The 14,999-nt window shown below is 43.7% G+C and overlaps 1 protein-coding gene across 7 annotated transcripts in view; it reads right to left on the bottom strand.

The window, feature by feature from the left end:
• The window catches only part of elna (elastin a), a 57,939-nt gene extending 51,876 nt beyond the window's left edge, over positions 1 to 6,063 (bottom strand). For 4 of the 7 annotated variants that reach the window (XM_026192591.1, XM_026192592.1, XM_026192597.1 and 1 more), the window contains exons 1-2: positions 5,996 to 6,058; positions 5,489 to 5,817 (exon numbers count right to left, since the gene is read on the bottom strand). In XM_026192591.1, coding sequence (XP_026048376.1) covers positions 5,489 to 5,564 — 76 coding nt within the window. In that variant the 5' untranslated portion in view covers positions 5,565 to 5,817; positions 5,996 to 6,058. Of the gene's footprint in view, positions 1 to 5,488; positions 5,818 to 5,995 lie in introns of all 7 variants that reach the window. The other 3 variants (XM_026192594.1, XM_026192596.1, XM_026192598.1) reach the window with 2 other exon arrangements.
• Between the last annotated feature and the right edge of the window lie 8,936 nt (positions 6,064 to 14,999).

Genomic DNA, 14,999 nt, shown 5'->3' with positions numbered 1-14,999 from the left:
AAGAGGAGGTTTGGTTCTCTCTTTATGGAAAGCTCTCGTAGCGCAACCCAAGGAGCACTGCAGTGAAGCAAACACTGCGGTTCCTGGCACTCTTACATCTCCTGTTATCAGACACATGACAGCTGGCCAATCAGTCAGTCATTCCACTATTTTTGCACTATTTTCCAAAGCATGTTGGAAAAATGTGAGAAGCAGTTCAGAAAATGAAAATTTTCAAAGTTAAAATCTATGTTAGTCTCACCCCCAAATGATTTCAACTTCCCTTTCTACGGTTTCCCATCTTGTTTCAGTGATTGAAGCGAAACATAAGCATGTGGTGAGCAGAATTTTAACAACTCACAAGACCAGATTTCAGTCCTGTCAGGGTTCACCTTCTGGTGGCTCTAGTGTAGCTTTCTACTGGAAGCTGACAGGGTATCATTACAAGATTAGGAAAGTCATGCCTTTGAAACCAAACATGGGTTTGGAGCAGCTGCTGTGGGCTCTCCTGTGTGAGGATTGCAAGCGTGAGCATTACGGAGGAAACTGGGCCGTGGTTGGAGATAACCATCAACCATGTGAAATCACTACAAGCTAATGGAACAAGTTGTTCATGTTGTGACTCCCCTCCAAAATCTGATTTATGTGATTGTTGGTTCCACTGGTTGATACAGAGTTACAAATGAAATGTTAAAAGGACCATAAATGACTAAAATCATTATCCACTGTTTGCAATGTTCCAAAATGTGTCCCCTGCATTTCTTTTGACTTGGTAAAAACCAAGTTAACTGTTGGGACACCTGAACATAACACCACTGTGAAGTGTACCAACTAACTGGGCAGCTGTAGCTACAACTGTAGCTTGCCTCCACCAGTGTGTGAATGTGAGAGTGAATGAATAGTGGCATTGTAAAGCGCTTTGGGTGCCTTGAAAAGCGCTATAGGAATCCAATCCATTATTATTATTATTATAAAATGTAGTTTAAGATATGAAAAAGTTTTGTTTCTCAAAATGTGTTGTGCTTTGCAAAGAAATCCCCTATAAAGTAATGAAAAGGAGGGTTTTCACAGGACCCACCGCAGCATTTCAGTCATGTTTAGGCATAGACTTTGGCTCATTGCAACACTTTTGTTTCCATTCTTTTGTGCTTGGGATCACTGTCCTGTTGCATGGTCAATTGGAGATTAGGTATCGGAATTTCAGGAGCGGGACCACGCCTCCAAACATGCTCCTTCCAGTTCTCATCTATATAGGTTCTCCCAGTTCTACAAGCTGTTCATTCTCGTTTATGTGCCCCACCCTCCCTTACCTTTTCAATTCTTTAACTTCTTCACTTCTATTTAGTACATGGGGATCTGCCAGGCCCAGGAGCAGCAGCCAGTCCCCTTCGAGACTTTCCCCAAATTGCAGCTCAATTCATGTCCAAGCATTCACCTTTACATACTAAAATGCTGTCAAACTTAAAATCAGGACGTGGGTCCAGCTAGTGAAATAATGGGTTTTAGCTGTCGGACAGACGGCCTGACATTTGACTCTAGAATATTTTGTTGTACAGAGGAGTTCATGGTCGACTCAGTGACTGCAAGGTGCCCAGGCTCAGTAGTTGCAACACAAGCTAAAATCATCATCTTTCCACCAGGACTGTGATTTTTGTGCTGATAGCTGTGTTTGGGTTTTACCAAACGTGGCGCCATGCATTATGGTTTGCAGACCTGTAAACCTAAGCTGTTCAGGTCTGAAACTTTAACATTGAATGTACTAACTGAGGCATGTACAGTCTGAGATGTTGCTCTTGGGTTTGTTGCAGTCTCTCTGAGGATTGCACAGGCTGTCCTTGGTGTTAACTTGCTGGAACTGATCACAATGCTGGAAGATGGCATTGTGTTAACACACACACCTGAATGCTTCAGACCAGCAAACTGAAAAAACTTCTGCTTTTATAGACATGCTGACATTTACCCCCCCCCCCCCAAAAAAAAAAAAAAAAAATCAATCACAACACAGGATACATTGTTTCACCGCAGAGGACTTTGATGATTTTGATTAACCTCATGTGATGCATTTGATTAAAATGATAGTTTATTTCCATTTTTTCCTCATCAGCTCATCCTCTTTTGTGTCTTTTTAAATAAAAAATAGTGCTGTTGTGGTGTTTGTTGTAAACCTAAAAGAAGGTTGTTGTAAACCTAAAAGAAGAAGTTGGACATCAGCTGTGGCGGCTGAAGATGAAAAAATTCCTGACTGGAGCCACTTCAGATTGCTGGCCCGGTAAGATTGCACCTACCAGCTCGCAGCCTGGTGAGGGCTGCTTGCATAGTGGCTGGAATGAATCATCGGAGATAATGTGCCTCTTTGTTGAACACTTGGCACTCCTCGATTGCAGACCAAACATCTGACTGGAAGATGCTCAGACTGACATTTACACACAAAGAGTAAGAGCTAAACAAATTATTGATATGTTTTTGTAGCAGTGGTGAGAAGTGACTACTATCCAAAATCTGTAGGCATTTAAATCGTAACACATTGGGTTTGCAAAGCAGTGAGTCAGAGAAAGAATTGGTTTCCATTAAACTGTGTGCTGGGTTTATAAAGTCAAGACTGGTAGTGAAAAAAAAGAAGTGCAAGAACTAAGAGGTTGTTCCCTGGATATTAGCAGTGCATTATTCTTCAAATTACATAATGCGTATTAAAACAACTCATCCATCCCTAACCTCTGCTCCGATTTGTGTAACCTTCTTAACAGTAGTTATGATAAAAGAAAAAAAAGAAAGAGCGATAGGAAAGCCAACATGTTAGTAATCGCTCCTTGCTTTGTGCTTTGATGCAGAGAGTGACTTTGCAAAACCTCTTTGATGTAAAACATGGATGGAATTGTACAATTCCCTAACACTTTCTCAGGAAATGCGCCAGAGTGGGACATGTATACATGGAATAAAAGTTCTTTCACAATAACAAACCAATCAGTGCTTGTAACTAAACAGCTTCTATCCAAATGTGTACTGAATGAAGTCACCTTGCTGGAAATTACACCAAACCGCTCAACGTCAACAAATTAAAATGCTTGTGTGGCTCCAGCTAGAGAGAAACAGAAGAAGAACCTTGTTGGAAAAATCTCCCCCCCGCCACCAAAAAATCTGCATCTTGTTCAGACGGTACTTCAAATAGACTGCTTCAGTAATTGCAGAGTAGAGCTGTTGAGCGCTGGGAGCACCTATATGTCACATTAATCCAGTATACTGTGGTTGGCAACCCGCCCCACCAGAGGAGGGATTAAAGCCAAAGAAGTGTTCACAGCACATGCTACCAATAAAGTAGTGCATCGAGTTTAGGTACCCACCAGTAACTCTCAGGTACTGCTGCATGTCAACACTGGTGTTTTGGCTTTTGCATGGCAGTCCACTCTGCAATGCATTTAAGTTCACCTAGAGCCAGGCGACTGGCACCGATTAATGTATTATATTCCTCGAGGCTGATCATGACTAATGCCAAATGAGTGGAACTGGCTTCCAGTAGCACTAAAGAAAAAAAAAAATCCCAAACTCCTGAATTCTTTGGACACTTTGAAGGAAGAAAACTACTTCCCCCCCCCCCCTTTTTATCAGAGCTCAGAGCCAAGTCCTGCCAATCAGAGTTGTGCCATTAACTCTGTCCTTGTTTGTCCTTGAAGCCAAGCTCAAAACGTGGCACAGGCCAGTTAAATTGTTTTATGGTCTGTGTGAATGCAACATATGGACTGAGGTACTTGAGATACTTAAAACCATAGCTAGTGTTCTATAGGACGCATTGTTTAAAAAGCTTCAAGTTGGTCCGCCTCTTTCATCACATGAGGGAGATCCAAACAAACAAACTATAGTAACTGTATGTTTCCTCCAGTACCATTTCTCATTTACATTTGTTGACTGAAGTTATTCAGAGAGGGTTGTCAGTCCACCATAATTCAAAGCGTGACTTTGTCAGGCACAAGAGGCATTTTCTGGGCAGAACCGTTAAATGGGTGGATTGGGTGTTAATGAGGTTCGTGTTACTCACAGATAATTTACCCTTGGACTGTGCCCAGAAGGTTTTTTCAGGTTAGAGTGCACAGACACAGATGGAACTAGTTTGAGCACCACAGAAATGTTTGAAATGGATAGATTCAACACTCATCTTGAGATCAAAGTTGCGCTGCTAAGCCAATATTGATATTTGCTGGCTCCTTTACCTGCTATATATTTTTCATGAAAGTATCTCAAAATCTCCATAGAAATGCGCCTGGCACCGAAAAGACATGATGGATGTGCCATGAGGCAGAACGGATAAAGAAATTCTACAATCAGATGAAGACAGCTAGAAAAAGTGAGACTTTACATGGACAAAATATTTATTTTAGGACTCTAGCAGCATAGCCATAATGCACCTAAAAGTACACTTGGACACTGGGAGATAAGGAATATAAACAGCTGTAACTTTTAAGCAAATAAATACAACAACAAATGGACTACAGCATACCCAGTCCCAGATGCTTGACATGTTTTCCAGTTGGGGACTGAATAACTCAGAATCTCAGCCAAATCCCAGACTAAGAAGCAATCAAAGCAATGCAGGCAGAGGAGAGAAAGCAAACTCACTAGCTGAATGATAGTGGGAGGCAAACTCTCTCCCTTTCAGTCTGAAACTGATAAGTCTCAACGACAAACTGCACTTGAAACTAGCTCCTCGGTTCTGTACACACATGCTACAAGAGCTGCAGAAAGCTTTTAGAGTCACTCTCACATTCACTCTGTCCAACGCAGGAGTTCATCAGGAGTGAATCAGAAGTATGTGTTTTTTCCTGAGTAGAAAGAAGAGCCAGCTGGAGCCTCCTCTTACATTTTTTGGATTGGATCTGCAGCCATATAAACATAAGCACGCATATGGATAGGTGTGCACACAGGAGCCAGTTCAAGTGTTTGAAATGCACTAAAACACATGCATGTGAAGCGAGTTCGGAGACTTGAGGGGCGTCTTGTTATGGTTTACTTTTAGATTGCACAATAATAATAATGATGCAATAGGGGAGTGCAATCATTAAGATAAATATGTGGCATTTAAAACTTAATATTTAAATGCATGGGACAGAAGTGTGAAGTCATAGACAGCATGTACGTGCACACTTTTTGCAAACATGAAACATAAAATAAGAACTCTTTTCTATATAGATTGTATTGTGGGAATTAATAAAAATCAAATGAGCAGCAGTCATCAATAAATTAGCAAACCAAGCATACTAAGCAATATAATGCAGAGCTCTTTTTAAATTAACATTTTTATTTTGCAAAAGTTTAACATCCGATGCAAACAATATCAATTTTAGTTATTATATAAAGCCTTTATATGTACTTCTTGCTGCCTTGTGGCTAATAAGCATCAGCAGACATTTTGATGACTGAGGATTTTAAGTTTAGGAACAAAACTTTTTTGCACCTGTTCTAAACCTTTGATTGATGCAGCAATAATTATGACTCCATTCACCTGCGGTTATGCACTTACCTCCTTGAAGAGAGGGTTGAATCAGTGCTAAGAGGAAGAGTCCACAGAAGAGCAACAGAATGTTTCTGTTAGCCATCTCGCTCCAAAATGCACCACCCCTCTCCCGATCAGCTGGTTTTATTCTCTTCTGGCTAATTACCACTAGCCCCGAAGTCTCAAAGAGTGATGAAAAAAAAAGAAGCAGGGGGAGGGTGAAAAAAGGGAAAAGCTCAACGTAATTATGAGAGGGCAAACACTCTGGTTCAGTGGATCACTTTGCTTTATTTCCTCGTCTATGTCTGGTGTTGCTGTTTTTATTCTGGTCACTCCTGCCAGCAGCACAGACGCTCCTGCCAGCAAGGAGAGGGAGAGAGCGAGAGACATACAGGCAGATACAGAGAGGGAGAGGGAGCAAGAAAGACCCCCATCCAGAAGGAATTGAATTGACTGCCAAGCATTTGCACGGATACAGAGCATACTTATTTGTTACAGACTGAGGAAGAGCAAACAACAAACCCAGATAATTACCTGCGCTCTGTGGCTTTAATTTTCAGCTTGTTGCTTTTCAACACTTGCAGTGCCACGATCTTGCAACTCTTTTAACCAAGCAATCACAAAAACCTGAGGATAGAGGGTGAAAAGAAACACAGCAAGAGTCAGCATCTTTCCACCAAATATAAGAGCCACATATTAAAAACGTCCCTGGTTCAAAAAACAGCTGGGGAAACTGAAACATGCTGTGCCCGGCAACCCGCAATGCAAAAGGCAGGAATCGTCACTCAAAGATGACACCGTGTGAAGAAGTCAAGGATGATGTTTCTTAGGAGCTAATCGATGTCTCAGAAAGTTCATGAGGACCTCAGTCAATGTCAGGCTTCCGGGTTGATGTAATTGTGCTCCTTAAATAGTGAAGTTTTTATTTGTGCCCCTGATAACTTTGGTCGGTTTACATTTGATCAGCTGTTCAACCTAAATAAGTTGGTTGTCTTCTACGATCCTATTTTTAAACATTTTATTGCCTGAGCAAACCATCCCTGGATCAAATTCAGTTCAGTTTGGTTTGATCTATATAGACATACAATGACTGTCTCGCCACTCTCGCCATTTCATTTGAGCAAGCAAATGGCGAGAGTGGGAAGGAAAAACTCCCTTTTAACTGGAAGAAACTCTCAGGAAAGGGGATCCACCTGTTGGTTAGAGAGGATGGGGGGAAGACAGGAGAAAAGACACACTTTGGAAGAGAGCCCGAGATAAATAATAACTAATGATTAACTGCAAAGTGGTGTGTAAACGCATAGAAAAAGAAAAAGGAGAAGAAGAAATGTTCAGTGCATCATGAGAAGCCACCAGCAGCCTAGGCCTATTGCAGTGTAACTAAGGGAGGATACAGGGTCACCCAATCCAACACTAACTTGATCTTTTGTGAAAAAGGAAAAGGATCACCCTACACTCTACAAAAGGTCCAGAAGGCTGCTACAAGGCTTCTTATTAGCTCATGTGACAAAGTTTAAGGCTTAGTTCAAGATTTTGGTGATCACTTCCTGAACTCAGCATGGTGGCACCGTGGTTAGCACTGTTCTCTCACAGCAAAAAGGTTCTGGGTTTGAATCCACCATGTGACCAGCGCTTTTCTGTGAGGAGTTTGCATGTTTTCCCCATGTTTGTGTGGGTTCTCCCTGTGTACTAACCTTTCTCACATAGTTCAAAAACATGCAGTTAGTGTTGTTAGGTTAACTGGTGATTCTAAATTGCTCATAGGTGTGAGTGGTTATTTGATTCTCTGTTTTAGCCCCATGACCAACTGATGGCCTCTCCAGGGTGCACCCTGCCTCTCGCCCTATGGCAGTGGGGACAGGCTCCAGTCTCCCTGTGACCCTGAATTGGATAAGTAGAAGAAAATGGATTGATAGATGGACTCTCTGTACTCTTCACAGTCAATGTTCTGTGTCAGTGAGCTTTATAATCCTTATGTAACTTGCCAGACTTTGAGGTCTACTGACCAAAGTGTCCTCAGTCCAGGCTGAGAAATGGTGCTTTTGAGGTTGTGGCTCCAAGGTGTTGTAGAACTAACATTGGTTGATTTACACTGTTAATACATTTAAGAAGAAGTTTAAAACCACCTGTGAAAGCCTATCTCAGCTGTCTTAGGGCGAGAGGCAGGGTACACCCTGGACAGGTCGCCAGTCTGTCGTAGGGTTAACACATAGAGACAGACAACCATTTCCACTCACATTCACACCTACGGGCAATTTAGAGTTACCAATTAACCTAACCCCACTAACTGCATGTCTTTGGACAGTGACAGGAAGCCGAAGTACCTGGAGAGAACCCAGGCAAACACGGAGAGAACATGCAAGCTCCACACAGAAAGACCCCGGGCAGATGGTGGACTTGAACTCAGGACCTTCTTTTTTTTTTTTTTTTTTTTTTTTTTTTTTTTTGGCCTGTCCCGTTTGGCTCTTTTGCCATCAGAATTGTTGTCTAAAGGCAAAGAAAGATGCCCAACGGATTTACTTTACCAAACTGACCATCCCAGCCTTGCCGTAATGGTCCATTTGATTCACCTTTTATTGTTTATTTTATTTTCACTTACTGAATACGGGACAGACTTGACTGGGGGAAAGAAGGGGAGAAAGAAAGAGGGAAAGAGAAACAGCTGAGAAGAGGGACGGGGGAGAAGGGCAAAAACCAAAAACCAACAGAACGGGCAGAGAAAAAAAAATGCATATATCAATCACCTGGATCACCTGCTGAGAAAGAAAAAAGCAAGCAAGCAGAAGAGAACAAGAGTAATAGAATAAACAACATCACAATGATATATGGGAATATGACAGTAAATACTAAATGTTAAACATTATTGTGCAGCACATAAGATCAACAGAACACAGTGTGCTTTGAGGTAGGAGCCAAAAAGGGTGTAGTTTGTGGGTGTGATCACCCGTGTGTACACCTGTGAGCATGGACGCGCTTGTTTTTTGTTTTTTTAAAAGGTTCCTTCATGTAATAATCTGCTAGAGGGTGTGGGGGGGCCACAGCCCCGTCCTCCAGGGCGTGAAGCAGGTGTGGAGGAGATCAAAACTCCAGACATCCAGAGGCTCCCAGAACACAAGAGACCAAGGAAGACCAACAGAGGGGCAGCTGCGCCACTGTCCCGGAAAGAGCTGAGGAGAGTCCCAGATGAGGGCTCACTCAGCAGCCGCGGAGCAGAAGCCAGGGGGAGTTGCAGTGACGCGCCCGTGAGCTCCGCCGGCAGCCAGCTGCGCCTGAGTGACCGAGCCCCAGGCCGAGAGGCCGGGGGCACCCCGCCTCCGAAGTGGCCCGAGCGAGCCCCAGGCTCCAGGCCCCGATAAGCGGCCGCCAAGGAGTGAGCCGGTGTGTACCTGGACGCCCATCCCCGGACACAAAGAACCACCAACGCACCGATGTCTGAGGGGGTCCGCCACTGGCAGGGGAAGTGGTGGTAGGGGGAGATAGGCCTCCAAACCTTGGAGGGCCTGAGATGTCCCCAGAGAGGTGGCGCCTGACACCCAACCTGACATATAGACACAGACATACAGGCACACACAGACACAAACATCCATTCCCACCCTCATGCTCTCATATGCACTTACTCCACACTCAACCAACGTGGAGACAGACATAAAGAGACGCTGTACACACGATCACACTCCCCAAGCGTACTCTACAAACCGGGTCTAGGTGCCCCCGCCCCTGGAGGGGGGAACTGCACCCAGACCCAGGTGGTGTTTCCCTTTTCCCTGCGGTGGGGGGAGGCAGACCGCCCCGACTCCGCAGCAGCAGTAAGGCTCCACACTCCAGACCGCAGTCGGACGGCCAACTCCTCCTCCTAGTCCTAGCCCCCCTGCTCCAGCAGGTCGCAGAGAACGGGGGTGAGAGAAGACTCCGAACCTCCCTCCACCCGCTCATTGTAATGTTGATGCATGTGTGTTCTAAGGTGCATTTAAAACCCAGGAGGGCATGGAGCTACCTGCCAGAGAGCAGCAGGTAAGCGCATGGTCCCTCCTGCTAGCCCTCAATGTCTATGTGTATTTAAAATTGAGAGGTGGGCAACGATGCCAGGGGTGGGGTGTACACCCTGATGGTACTTTGGACTCCGTGTATCGTGCCCACCCCCAAGATCCTATATGTATGTGTAATGAGAGTGTGAGTAATGTGAATGTCTAAGTTGTGGGATAAAATTGAGGCAGAGGCAGCCAGAAGGGGACAGAGGGGGGGGTAGCCTCCTCTGCACCCTGGTGACATACCCCTACTCCAAGGCCCTGCATGTGTGGGTGGTTGTGGTGGAGTGGGAAGAGGGAGGCAGCTGGAGATGGGGAGGGAAGGAAGGGAGGGGCAAGTGACCCCTCCCTGGGGCCAGCTCCCCCGCTGACCCCAGTAGGCACCCCCATACTCCGCGACCCGCCAGGGAAAGGGGGCCCAGGCCCATCCAGACCGGGCCCAGTGCAGCAGCGCCGCCCGGCCCCACAGAGCCCGGGACAGTCCACCCAACCCCACCACAGAGAAAACTGCACCCACCCCACCATCCACTCATCTTCCAGACTACATAAGACAATAAACACCCAGGCTGAGATCTTCCTCCACCTCTCCTGTATCTCCCCCTCCTGCAGAGAGAGCTCCTGAGGAGAGGAAAGCTCCTGCAAGATGTGACAATCTCCCCCACCAGTTGAAGAGCCCCCCAGGTGGCTCGACGCACCGGCGGCACCCTGCTCCAGGGCTGGGCCCCCATGCACCCACCCGCCCACAACCCCGGCAACACACCAACCAGGACCCAAGCCCCCGAGGCCCGGTCCGGGTCCCAGCCCAGAGACGGAGCGCCCCCAGAACCTCACGCCCATCCCGGACCCACCCAGGGGCAGCCAGGCTACCAGGTCAGTAACCCACGTCCGTCAGCACAGACCCTCCCCTAGCCCCGCTGCACGCAGCCGCGAGGAAACAGTCACCGGAGAGCCAACAGAGCCCCTAACCGGACATGACCGCTACCCCGGGTTGAGCCCCCCAAGGAAGATGCCTCCGGGGAACCCCCCGACGCCCTAAGCCTGTCCCTACCCCCACACCAATCACAACAGTGAAGGCGGGACCAAACTATGACCCCCCACCCCCACTAGGTGATGGAGCTGATCAAAGGAGCCCAGAGCAATTGATCTGATGTGGTGGCAGAGACTGTATCAAGACTAATGTAATCTAATAGATAATTTCTATATTGGTTAGAATTAAGATTATTTTTATTTTTCCAGTTCATGAGGACTGTTTTCTTGGCTATGCATAGGGCAGTGAAAACCATATGGGCGATATTCTTTTCTGAAGTGACATTATCTAAGCTGCCCAACAAACACACTAAGGGGGAAGTTGGAATGTTACATTTCAGACACTTCGATAAGTCTTCACATATCTCGCGCCAAAACTTCTGAACTGGTGGACAGAACCAAAGAGCGTGGATATAATTGTCCGGTGAATTGGTTTGGCAGTGTGAGCAGTTGTTGGTAGTGTAAAGCCCATCTTGAACATCCGATGACCTGTATAGTGCACTCTATGTAATATTTTGTATTGAATTAATTGAAGACTGGGATTTCTAATTAGATGAAAGGTTGTTAAGCAAATCTGAGACCAGAAGTTTAGGTCTAAGTTAACTGATAAATCCGCTTCCCATTTTGCAATAGGAAGTGATATTGATTCATCTGTTTTAGAAAGCATTCTGTATATTTTGGATAGTAATTTGGGGGTTTTAAGAGTAAGAAATTGAACCACACTTGGTGGTGTTTGTAGTTCAACTTGACCCGGTTTAAATTTCTTTTTTACTATGGATTTAATTTGTTGATATTCTAAAAATCTTTTCTTGTTGATCCCATATTGTGTAACTAGTCCGTCAAATGAAATAAATTCTGTTCCTTCTAGTATATGTTCTAAATATTTGATTCCTTTATCACTCCAATCTGAAAAGTTTATCATATTATTGTTTTGTAATATGTCAGGGTTGTTCCAGATAGGTGTACGTTTGCATGGGATTAATGAAGACGCTGTCAATTTTAGAAACTCCCACCATGCTGTCAGAGAAGAGCTGATGTTGATGCTTTTAAAGCATTCATGTCGTTGGATGTTTGAGCTGATAAATGGTAGGTCTGAGATCTCTAGATTATTGCAGAGTGCTTGCTCTACATCTAGCCAAGGTTCATCTAAGAGGGTGTGTTTTAGCCATCCTGAGATAAACTGAAGCCTGTTGGCTAAGAAGTAGTGCTGAAAGTTAGGCAGTTCTAGTCCTCCTTTATCCTTGGTCTTTTGTAGTGTTTTTAAGCTTATACGTGGGGGTTTATTTTTCCAAAGGAATTTGGACATACATGAATCTAGAGATCTGAACCAATCTTGTGGCGGTTTAGTTGGGATCATTGAGAATAAATAATTTATTTTTGGTAAGACCATCATTTTTATAGCGGCAACCCTTCCCATGAGTGATATGGGTAGACATTTCCATCTAGCCAGATCATCTTCTACCTTCTTTAAAAGTGGGATATGGTTTAATTTAGTTAGATCTGCAAGCTTGGGAGAAACATTAATACCTAAATATTTTATATTTCCCGATTGCAGTGGTGTAGAAGAGGAATTATGGAAGGAGCAATTAATCGGTAGGACTGTAGATTTTGACCAGTTAATTGAGTAATCTGATATTCTTGCAAAAGAGTTTATCAATTCAATCACCCCAGAGATATTGGTTTGTGAATTTTGGAGAAAGAGTAACACATCATCCGCATAAAGGCTGATTTTATGTTCCACGTTCTTGCATTTTATGCACTTAATTACTGAATTCTGTCTAATTGCTGCTGCTAGTGGTTCAATAAAAATTGCAAATAGTGAAGGGGAGAGTGGGCATCCCTGCCTGGTGCCCCTCAAGAGACAGAAGCTGGAGGATGTCTGGTCATTTGTTCTAACACAAGCTGTTGGGGAATTATATAATATTTTTAACCAGTTTATGAAAGAGGGTCCAAAACCAAATTTGTGTAAAGTTGCAAATAGAAATTTCCAGTTAACTCTGTCAAATGCTTTTTCTGCGTCTAAAGAGAATATTGTAGTTTCTAGGTTTTTACTGTATGAGTAGTCTATCAAATTAAGTAATCTACGTGTATTTGTTGATGAGTGCCTACCTTTTATGAAACCAGTTTGGTCAGGATGAATTAAGAGGGGGGTTATTTTCTCCAGTCTCTTTGAGAGAGCTTTGCAGATTATTTTAAGGTCTACATTTATAAGGGATATTGGACGATAGCTTGAGGGATATACAGGGTCTTTGCCTGGTTTTAGCAGGAGATTAATGTTTGCAGAATTCATATTTGATGGAAGTCTGCCCTTTTCTTTAATTTCCAACAACGTTCTGTAGAAAACTGGTGCTAGAATCGACCAGAATTCTTTGTAGAATTCTGCAGGAAAGCCATCTGGACCTGGAGCCTTATTATTGTGCATACTTATCAGGGCTTCCTGGAGTTCACCTGGTGTCAGTGGTGAATCCAGTGCCATTGCTTGAGTGTCCAATAATTTTGGAAGAGTTATGTTGGACCTTCTTGCTGTGAGGCAACTGTTCTATCTCATTTATTTCATAGGATCCTGTTTTCACTTTTGTAATAGAAGGATCTCACTGACTTGACCCTTGGAGCATCCATCTTCACACTTCACCACTTCTTCAAACCAAATTCTTCTCAGTCAGTCCTGCCTAAGCATATTTAGCAACACCTGCACGGCTGAGCTCAACAAATCTTGCTTACAAATCATTACTTTTACGTGGGTGATGTATTTGTCTTTGAATGCGCAGGTGACAAAAACTACTTTGGGGGAAAAATATAGCAGATAAACAGCTCGCTGTATTTTCTACTCATGGTTTAAAAAAATACAACGCCAACAAATCAGTTTAAAAAAACTTTGTTACCTCCCCACTCATTAACTGTGTCACACTGTGAGTGTTTCATAGACACAACATTACCACTGTTAGATCACTAACGTGATACATCCTCTCCAGACACCTGTGCGCAGATTGATCTTGGCTCCGCACGCCGAGCCATTACTTACAAAACACCTCACTGCTGACAAAGCTGTCATTGTGCATCTCTTTTTTTCTGCTCTGGGACATATATTTTGGATTTTAAGTGGAAGAGGTTAAGCAGAGGTACTTTTTTACTGGCGAGAGCTGCGGCCAAAGCCATTACTCTCTCAGACACAAACCTGACAGACTGGGTTGTTGCATGCATGCTAATGGGTCTTGCCTTCCAAGATACACAGTATCCTTCATAGTAGTGACAGCCACCCGTTAATGTTCATATTCCCTCGTGTTGATTTTCTTGACGTTAGGTAAGGCATGCAAACAATATCAGCTGTTACAGGTTCGATCAGAATGAAGGCAAGGTATATATTTTGGTTTGAATTATGATGTTGAGTCATGCTGTTATGGATCAGCTTCAATTTCTCAGCTAATTAGAAATAATTTCCATTTATGCCCATCTTCCTGAAGGAGTGCTCCCCACATCACCTCTCATAACAAAAGGCAACTTATATATGCTTAGGATATCACTCTATCATACACTCTATCAAGTCAGACTTCAAGAGTAAATGAAAACATGTGTTGTCCTCGGTAAACTCATCAAAGACACAGAACAAGTCCAAAACAGTCTATTCCAGTCAAGATCCTGGAAAGTTTTAAATTGCTCTCAACTCTTGTGATTAAAGTAAATCATTAATTACAATCTAAACATCAGGACGACACTGACCTAATCCTGCATTCTGCATGGCGGTATTCGTTCCATGTTTGGTTTCAAACCAAAAACCCCAGCTGACTACTCTGTTTGGGAAACAAGTGTATTCTGGATGAGAGCTTCGTTTTTCTCAATTTATTCACAAGACTAAATGTCTATTTTAGCTCATGTCTGGTATTCTTCCTTTGGGCTGAGTTGGATGGTGTTTTTGCCAAAAGAGCTGAGACTGAACATGGACTCTGGTGAGGGTTGATGAGAGGTCACGCAAAGCCCACTGCTATTAATTAGACAATGAACTTAATGGTTCTTTGTAACAGCTTCTCTGATGGGTTAACAAGCTGCGATTTCTCTTTGCTTTTTCCACAAGGAAAAATTGTCCAGAATTTATGGTTTTTCAGCGCAGTAGCCAATCTCCAGGAGCTAGTCTGACATGGATTCACTAATTCGGCTCACCGCAATGTAATGTAATTAGGTCAACTGTGTAACTGTAATGTTGCTTTTCAATTAAGATAACTGGTGGGCAGGCAGCCTGTTCAGCCTGTTCACTGACAGCTGGAAGAAGTCCAGACCTCAAGAGATCCTCAGTGATTAAGAAAATTGATCAGTGAAGAATAACTAGTGGACAAGGTTGCTGTTCAATAACACCTTATGATTATGTTCTAAGAATTACACACTTACAGACAAATTCAAGAAAACCCCAAATCCTGTGACGCCATGATGGTGTAAGTTCTGTTATGCTGTCGAGGACATTGTTCTGGTTTGGGTCAGTTTCTAAACTTAGAGGT

The sequence above is a fragment of the Astatotilapia calliptera genome, chromosome 14 (genome assembly GCF_900246225.1).
Source record: "Astatotilapia calliptera chromosome 14, fAstCal1.2, whole genome shotgun sequence".
Taxonomy (NCBI): Eukaryota; Metazoa; Chordata; class Actinopteri; order Cichliformes; family Cichlidae; genus Astatotilapia; species Astatotilapia calliptera.
Note: the sequence above shows the minus strand (reverse complement) of the source record. Positions and strands in the feature narration are given on the sequence as shown.